At 61.9% G+C, this 8,124-nt stretch overlaps 1 protein-coding gene across 1 annotated transcript in view; it reads right to left on the reverse strand.

Annotated features, from left to right (window-relative positions):
• The window catches only part of WFS1 (wolframin ER transmembrane glycoprotein), a 29,974-nt gene extending 22,178 nt beyond the window's left edge, over positions 1 to 7,796 (reverse strand). The window contains exons 1-2 of the mRNA XM_047798357.1: positions 7,640 to 7,796; positions 316 to 554 (exon numbers count right to left, since the gene is read on the reverse strand). Of these exons, the coding sequence (XP_047654313.1) occupies positions 316 to 553 (238 nt within the window). The 5' untranslated portion in view covers position 554; positions 7,640 to 7,796. The remainder of the gene's footprint in view (positions 1 to 315; positions 555 to 7,639) is intronic.
• Between the last annotated feature and the right edge of the window lie 328 nt (positions 7,797 to 8,124).

An 8,124-nucleotide genomic window follows, 5' to 3' on the forward strand; every position in this document is an offset into this window, starting at 1 on the left:
TGCTGGGCAGGACCAGAGGTGTGGGAGGGGAAGCCTGCCTCCAGCCACACACCAGATCCCTGAGCAGATGGGAGCTGGTGCATTTGATTATAAATAAAATAAGGAAACTCCACGTCTGCTACAGCCGAGCCCGAGCGTGTGAACTTAGGACCAAAGCCCGCTGCGAGGTGGGAGCCCGTGGTCCTGGGTGGCGCAGGTGGCCCCCGCCACAGGGACGCCCTGCAGGAGGGCCCTCACAGGGGCATCTGGACCACGTGCCAGCCCCACTCTTAGCACAGCCCCAAGTGAGGCCAGTCTGGCTTCCCAACCACGTACCTGTCCTGTCCACTCTTTCTTGGCTCCTGGCACGTGAGGCCCGGGGCGCATCTGGGGCAGCAGCATCCCTCACATCCGGTCCAGGTCCAGGTCCAGCTTGGGATCCGGCAGCCCGCGGCGCCTCGCTCTTCTCCTGCTCCACCGAGGCGGTGGCGTTGAGCCGCGAGCGGGCCTGGGGCGGGGCTGGAGGTGGAGGCTGAAGGCCCGAGGGGCTGGGTGGAGGGGCCGGGGAGGCCATCCTGTGGCACGAAAAGCCGAGGGTCAGACACACACAAGGCCGCTCAAGCCCGCTGTGCTGGCCTCTTGCTTTGGGTAAGCGGAGGGGGCTGCCAGCATTCTGTGTCATCTCATTCGCCTCCCACTTTACAGCAGGAAACCAAGGGCGGAAAGCCCTCGAGACTGGCCGGCCTGGCAGGTCCTACAGCAGTCACAGGTCACAGGGCAGTCACGAGCCGCAGCCTTGAGTCCCCGCCTCCACAGGTACACGCTGCAGGACCGCAGGTGGGTGTGTCTGAGGGGATGCGAACCTCCCGAGGACGCAGTGAGATGGTCCACGTGAGCCCGGGGCGCAGTGCCGGGCTGTGCCAGGCAAGAAGGGGTCTCTGCGGGTGTAACTGAGGATCCTGAGATGAGACCACCCTGGATCCGGGTGGGCCCTAACCCAAGGACGGGTGTCCTCATGAGGAGAGGGGGACACGCAGAGAGGGGGCGGCACGTGAAGGTGAGAGGCAGCTGCCGGCCAGGGGTGCTGAGATGGCCCACCAAGAACACCCAAGGCCGGGAGAGGCGGGGACGGGGGTTCCCCCTCAGAACCCGGCCGACATCCTCCACGAAGGACTCCTGCCCCCGCCCCTCTGAGACAATAGATTCCTATTGTTTAAAGCCACCAAGTTTCTGCGCATTTCTCTTAAGAGCCCTAGAAAACGAACACACTGGCACAAAAGGAAAGTTAAGTAAAGTGAGAAGTGGAGGGGGGGAGGGGGAAGGAGGGGAGAGAGAGGGAGGGGGGAAGGGGAGGGAGGAAGGAGGGGGAGGGAGGGGAAACAGCCGGGGTGCAGTCAGGCCTGCCCAACTCCAAAGCCCTCCACGCTGGGCCCAAACCACAGGACAAAAGTCAGGGCCCTTGAGAGCCACCAGGTATGAACATATCCGACGTGGCAGGATGGAGACGGGGGCTGTGGGTCAGAACTGGCGACTGGAGCAGACTGGAGAGCACAGAGATTACAGAGATTCCTCTGTGGGGAAAGCGCCCGATGAGTCAATAATGCCATTTAGCAACACGGCAGAACAACCAACCGCTGACAGGATTCGGGGCAAGCACGAGCCCCGGGCGGGGGCCCTGAGCCCCCCTGGAGTTCCCCACCCCAGGATCCTAGAGGGGCCCCAGGTGGGCTTTGGGGACGCAGCCCCTGAAGTATCAGGAACGTGTGCAGGGCGGGGGATGCAGGCAGCTCTTCCTCGGATTCCCGAAGGACGCCATGCCCCCCCCCCCCCCCCCCCCCCCGCGCCACACAGCCTCAAGGTCAAGTCCATCTGCTTCGTGAGGTGAGATGAACGCAGGGCAGGGAAAGGCCGGCAACGAGGGATGTGGCCCGTGCCCTTGGCTGTGCCCACCAGCTCTGTGGCCCTGAGCAGGCCACGCCCCCTCTGTACCTCAGTTTCCTCCACTGTAAACGGGGACAATCGTCTCACGCTTGGGGACGCTGTGAGGACACGTGAAACCGGGGAGCACCAGGGGCCAGGTGCCCAGGCAGCCCCAGTGCCCAGGTCCAAGCTCTGGGCTGGCCAGGGCGGGTGCTTGGCACAGCTCTGGACACCACTGTCACAGGAAGAGTCAGAGGTGGCCAGGACACCATGGGTTACTTCCCTGGGGCTACGCAACCACGGCTGCTCCATTCCCAGCCAGCAAGGGGCCCCAGAGATGGGATCCGTGTCCGGGAAAGGACCCAGAGATTTCAATCGGTGCATTCCTCCCTCCGAGGGACGGGCCCTTGTTTTAAAACATCCCCTTGGCTGCAAACCAAAAACGCATCAAACCCCAAGGACCTGCCTGGAAACCAACACAGCGCTCGGCGCGGTTTCCAAACTCCAGGCTTCCGGGAACCAGACAAAGGAGCAACTTCTACAAAAGCCCTCATCTGGCGGCACGTGCAGACACAGTGGCACATGGCCAGCGGTGGGTGGGGAAAGTCAGCGGGTGACTCAGCAGACAGAACCCCGTGGTGTGTGCGGGGCACTGGCCGATGGAGACCAACCACGCAGGGGCCCCCCCACCGGCCTAGCTCACCACCCCCGTGGCTCCCACTGCCCCGGAATCAAGTGCCACCTTCTGGGAGGGGCAGAGGGCAGCTGGCCTCCTGGGAGCTGACCTACGTCAGGGATCCTCTGTCAGTCGTAAGAGGGCAGTGAGCGAGTCGGGAAGGTGCTGTCCTCAGCACCTCCTACCGAGGGTTTCAGGTCCTCCCGTGGCCCGACCCGCAAAGAGGGACGTGCTGCCACCCTGGTGTGCTGGATGGAGACATGGCCCATCCTTCAACCCTCACCCCCTTTCGGATAAGGAAGCTCAGGTCCAGAAAGATGAGACCCCTGCCCAAGGCCCCGTGGCTCAGTGTGTCGGAGCTGCAATTCAGATCCACAGAGCCTCTGGCTCAGAAACAGCTGATTTCTGAAAGAGCGGCCTCTCTTACTCTGCCCACTGCGTCTGCCATCCCACCTCCATTATGCCTTCTCTCCCCATCCCTCACTCCCCAACCTGCTGTCCTTTGACCTCAGGCCTTAGCTCTTGCAGAGCCCCGTCCTGCCCCTCCCCCAGGCCCAATCCTAGACAGTGAGCAGGTCGAGGGCCCAACGTGTCTCCACCTGCGAGCTTCCCCGCTGCCTCTGCCCTGAGTCCTGTCTGCATCACCTGCTCTCAGGTAACCACACGGCACTCGGGCTGTGTCTCCCTCAGTGCCCTCCCTTTGCCACAGGTGGTCTCGGAGGACTCGTCTGTCTCCTCCTGTGTGAGAAGCCCCAGGTCAGAAGGGACAGCACGGTCCCCAGCCAGCAGGACACAATTTTCCCACCAGAGGCAACACGGGGAAGGAATCCCATTTACTAGAAGCTACATAATCTCCCGGGCTCTCAAGTTTCCCCAGCTGTAAAGTGGGATGAAATGCCTGCCATCTAGGGGTGCTGTGAAGAGTAAGGATGGGAAGGAAGAGAAAGCAAATCTGTAAACTATAAACATTAAAAAAAACCAAACCCACAAAAACCAAGCCATTCCTCCCAGATGCTAAATAAAAGCAGATTCAGTTGAGAGACATCTTAGGGTGGGAATTTCAGGAAACCACAGGTTCTGGTTGGCCTGCTGGGCTAAGTATTATGCATGCGACATTACAATCAAAATAAAAATAAAGGGGGATTCGTTTTCAGGTTCCCTAAGAGTCAGCCAAACCCTTTTTGGGTCAAAGGGCTTGTTAGTTATTTGAAAACAAATGAAATGCTCCATTGCCCTGGCTCCCAGGTGACCTCTCGGTGGAGGGACCACGTGGTGTCTGGTCCTTCCTTCTCTGACCTGCGTCTTTCCTGTGATGCTGGGGCCCCTGAAGGCGGGGTCTGTATCGCATTCCCTCCGAGCACCTGCTGCCTTGCCACGTGGTACCTTAGGCAGCCCGGCCTGGGGAGGGGAAGAGCCAGAGCCGCCCCTCTCACTGTCCCTCCCTCTGGCCCCCCGAATTCCAACTGCAGAAGAGACCAGCTGCATCCTGCCCCGCCCCAGCCCCCACCCCAAGACTCCTCCGATGCCTACGAGCAGGGCAAGTCCACCCCGACTGTGGCCCCACGGCCGGAGCGGCAGCTCGGAACCTGTGGCTGTTAGATCCAGAAAACCAGAGTGGCCGGCATTCTTTCCACATGAGCCCTCAGGCATATTTTTATCCCATCAAAACACAGAATGCCAGCACCATGAAGCTCGGCTGAGGGGCTGCCACCCCCAGAGAGGGCTGCTGGGACCATGGATCTACTGCCACGCGGCAATGACCGCATGTGGCCGTCAGCTCCCTGACCCTCGCTCAGGCCGGCCCCACTCTGCTCCCCTGGTGTGTGTGTGTGGGGGGGGGCTCCACCTCTGAAACAAGCCCCCATGGGAAGCCTTAAAGATGTTCGCCCACCCGCCGATCCCAGCCCAGGGGAACGACCAGCGACACCCAAGGTTTCAGGGCCACCCCACCCCTCTTGCTCAGTGACGTCAACGCGCTTCGACCTCCGTGCCTTCGCTCTTACGGAGCACCGCCCGGGCGTCCATCAGGCCTGTACTTCCCAGCACCGTCCGGGGGCAGGTGTGAAAGCACAGCCCAGATGGTGCCCACTGTACGGCGGTTATCGGCAACCTTGTGTGAGAAGGTTTGAAGACAGGGAAGTGTCTGCATATCGCTGTTAAGTAGGAGTTAAAGCAGCAGGAGCTAGTACCCCAAGCCTATTTAGGATGAAAGCAAAATTTATCTGCAGAAAAAGATGGAAGAAAATGCCCCCTCAGTGGAAACACTAGCTATCTCTGGGTAGAGAGATTACTTACAGTTTAAATTTATTCCCTCTCTAAATGTATTTCCCTAATTTTCTCTAACGGATAGGCAAAGTTTTGGAATTACAACAAAACGTTATTCTAAAACCTGTCTGTGACTGAGCCGAGGGGAGAGGTCCAGGGGTCCGTGGGCTCTGGGATGTCCACTCCGGCCTGGATGGCCCAGCAGGGCCCAGCCACCTGGCAGAGCTGCTCCTCAAGACAAGGGCACGAAGCCCTTGGAGGTTCCCGGATACCTATTTTTGCCCCAGAGTATTAAGGGCCAAACCAAGGAACATTCCGGCTCTCCCTAACGTGCCAAGCTTGCTGGACCAAGGGGGAGTCGAGCTGGGCTGTGGGTCAGCGGGCTTGGGCCCTTGCTGGGCCTCCCTGTCCCCGAGAGGACCCGGCACGGAGGGCCTTCGAGAAATTAGTCGGGATGGGAAGCCTGACACCTAAACAGACAGCCGCAAGGATGGAATACTTGGGGGCCGCAAGCACAGAAGGGGGCCACACTCAGCCTGGACTTGACCAAGCCCTGGGGACAAGCAGGCGAAGCCGGGCAAGGGTGAAGGGAGGGGGGAACAGAGCAGGGACCGCGCAGGAGGAAAGGCGGCAGGCAGACAGGGAAGGAGGCGGCAGTATGGCCAGGAAGGTGCAGGCAGCTGGGAGGGCCTCTGAGGAGGGGACACAGGAAGGAGACCAGAGGCTGCGTGGGCAGGTCCCCAGGGCCTGAACAAGTGCCAGGCTTAGGGCTGGGGTTGAGCCTGGAGCAGAAGGAAATGCAGGGCGGTGGTAGTGAAAGAACCATCAGGGTGTGTGGGGACACGACAAGGGAGACCAGGGAGGGGGCTGGGTGGCCTTCCAGGCACAGTGAGGGGGCCTGAGCGCAGCTCCTGGGTCAGGAGAGACAGAAGCATTAGCTACTGAACGGGAGGGCGGGGAAGCAGAATGTGGCCTGATGTGCAGCCGGGGGCCCTGGTGGTGGTGCCGCTTTCTGAGGAGGGGCCTGGGAGGGAGGATGAAGCACAGAGCCCTCCCCCTTCTCTACCCCGATTCTCATCCCCCCGCCCCATCCTGGACCAGGGCTTGGCCTCTGCCCCACAGCACAGGGAGGCCTGAGTGGGAACCCCTTCCATGCTGGGAAAGATGAGAAGTGGTCTCCCAGCAACCTTTCCTGTGTCCAGTCAAAGGGCCCTCTGCTGGGGGAGCAGGTACATAAACAAATCTTCCTCGGAGTTCCCGTCGTGGCGCAGTGGTTAACGAGTCCGACTAGGAACCTTGAGGTTGCGGGTTCGATCCCTGGCCTTGCTCAGTGGGTTAAGGATCCGGCGTTGCTGTGAGCTGTGGTGTAGGTCACAGAGGAGGCTCGGATCTGGCTGTGGCATAGGCCGGAGGCTACAGCTCCGATTGGACCCCTCGCCTGGGAACCTCCATATGTTGCGGGAGCAGCCCTAGAAAAAGCAAAAACAAAACAAAACAAAGCTTCCTCTGAATCCCCGGTCAGACGCCAAGGGGCTCCTGTGAGCATCACAGCCCCCTGGAGACAGAGGGACAGGCTGTGCAGTGGAAAGTGTGGCCTCTGGGTTTCTGCTGGCGTGGCTTCTTCCCTGGGGCTGCAGCGAGGGCGGGCAGCCAGCACACCAGGTAGCTGGGGCATCACTCCCGGAGCCATGCATCCTGGCAGGAGGGAAAGCCCTTTACAAATAGGCCAAATGCCAGGGGTCACTGTCCAAGGTGAGGACAGGCTGGCCCTTGTTCTCAGCTCAGCCCCTGGGGCAGAGGTCTCCCACACTGCTCTGCCCAATCATCTGTGTGGCCTCAGGCAGGTCACCAAACCTCACTAGTCTCAGCTTCCTCATATGAGGCTGTAATTCCCAGCCCCGAGACCACTGGCAGCATTAAATACCGTCCACATGTTAGTTTCTGGGAATTTCTTAACAACAGCCAGGACAACTGGTGTGGCAGAGCCCAGCTCCATCACACTCTGGGTGTGGGACTGGTCAGATCCCCCCAGGAAGCTTCCATCTATCAGAACAGAAATTAAGGTTCCTCCGGGCTGGGTTCGCACCAGCCAGGGTGGAGCTGCTAGTGACCCCCGCACGTCTTACTGGGGAGGAGCCCCAGGAGGACAGTAACTGCTACACAGGTTGTAAGTGGGCAAGGGAGGCTTCCGCCTGACCCAGAAGCTGCCCCTTCAGGTCCCCACTTGGGAAATGAACACCCCAGGACCCCCGCGCAGCCTCCACCTAGGAGCCCAGGCGCCTTCCAGTGGTCCCACCGGCTCCGATGGCGTCCCAGGGTCCCGCTGAATCTGCCGACAGCCGAGGGGGCAGGGCCATGACCGGGCAACTTGAGACCCGCGCTGCGGGGCGCGGGGCGGGGGCTCCCCCCTGCCACCTGCTGGGGCCCCAGCGCCACCAGCCCCCAGCCTCCAGGGCCAGTTTTCCCGCCGGCAATGGGGCTTCGAAGCCAGGATCGCGGACGTGTCGGTGCTCCGAGGGCGCGGTTCCCCAGGATGCCCGGGACACCGTGGTTGGGTGGGAGGGAGGGCGTACCCCCGAAGGAAGACGCGATCCGGGACCGGGCAGGGGTAGCCGTAAGCGTCGCGGAGAGGGCTTTACCCCTGCTCTCCAACTTCTGGGGGACCTGCAGAGCACACTAGTACCAGACGCCCCACCGCTCAGATGGGGAAACTGAGGCCGGAGGCGGGCGGCAACTCCCGGCGTTCCCGCGTCTCTTTCCAGCGCCCTGTGTGACCGCCCCTTACCCCACAGTACTCACCGACCCGCGAGTGGGCCGCACGCGGCGCCGCGACGCCCTTGGGCCTCGGGGCTCCCCGCAAAGTTGCTCCGGAGGAGCTGGACGGACCGGGGCCGAAGAGAGGCTGCCGAAACCGAGCCGGCGGCGCTGGTTACAGTGGAAACTGGCGAGCGCGGCCCACAGAGCCGAGAGGGGCAGGGCTGGAGGCGGGGCCACAGGCCGCGCTCCACTCCCTGCGTGGCCCAGAGGACGCGACGCCGACTCGGCCCACTAAGCGGCCGGCGCGCCTGCCAATCACTGCGCACCTTCTCCAATCACAGAGCGCCTCGCCTGGCTGCCGCCGACTCGCCCAGGGCGCCGCCAAGCCCGAGGTCGCCGGGAGGGCGGGCCCGACCCGCCCACAGCGAAAGGTTCCGAGCCGACTCGGGCCCTGGCCCCGCCCCGCCCCGTCCTGCCGCCACGCCCTCAGCGCTTAAGCTCCCCGGGCAAGCTGCTGCTCTCCTTGC

Source organism: Phacochoerus africanus, chromosome 10 (assembly GCF_016906955.1).
Source record: "Phacochoerus africanus isolate WHEZ1 chromosome 10, ROS_Pafr_v1, whole genome shotgun sequence".
NCBI classification, from domain to species: Eukaryota; Metazoa; Chordata; class Mammalia; order Artiodactyla; family Suidae; genus Phacochoerus; species Phacochoerus africanus.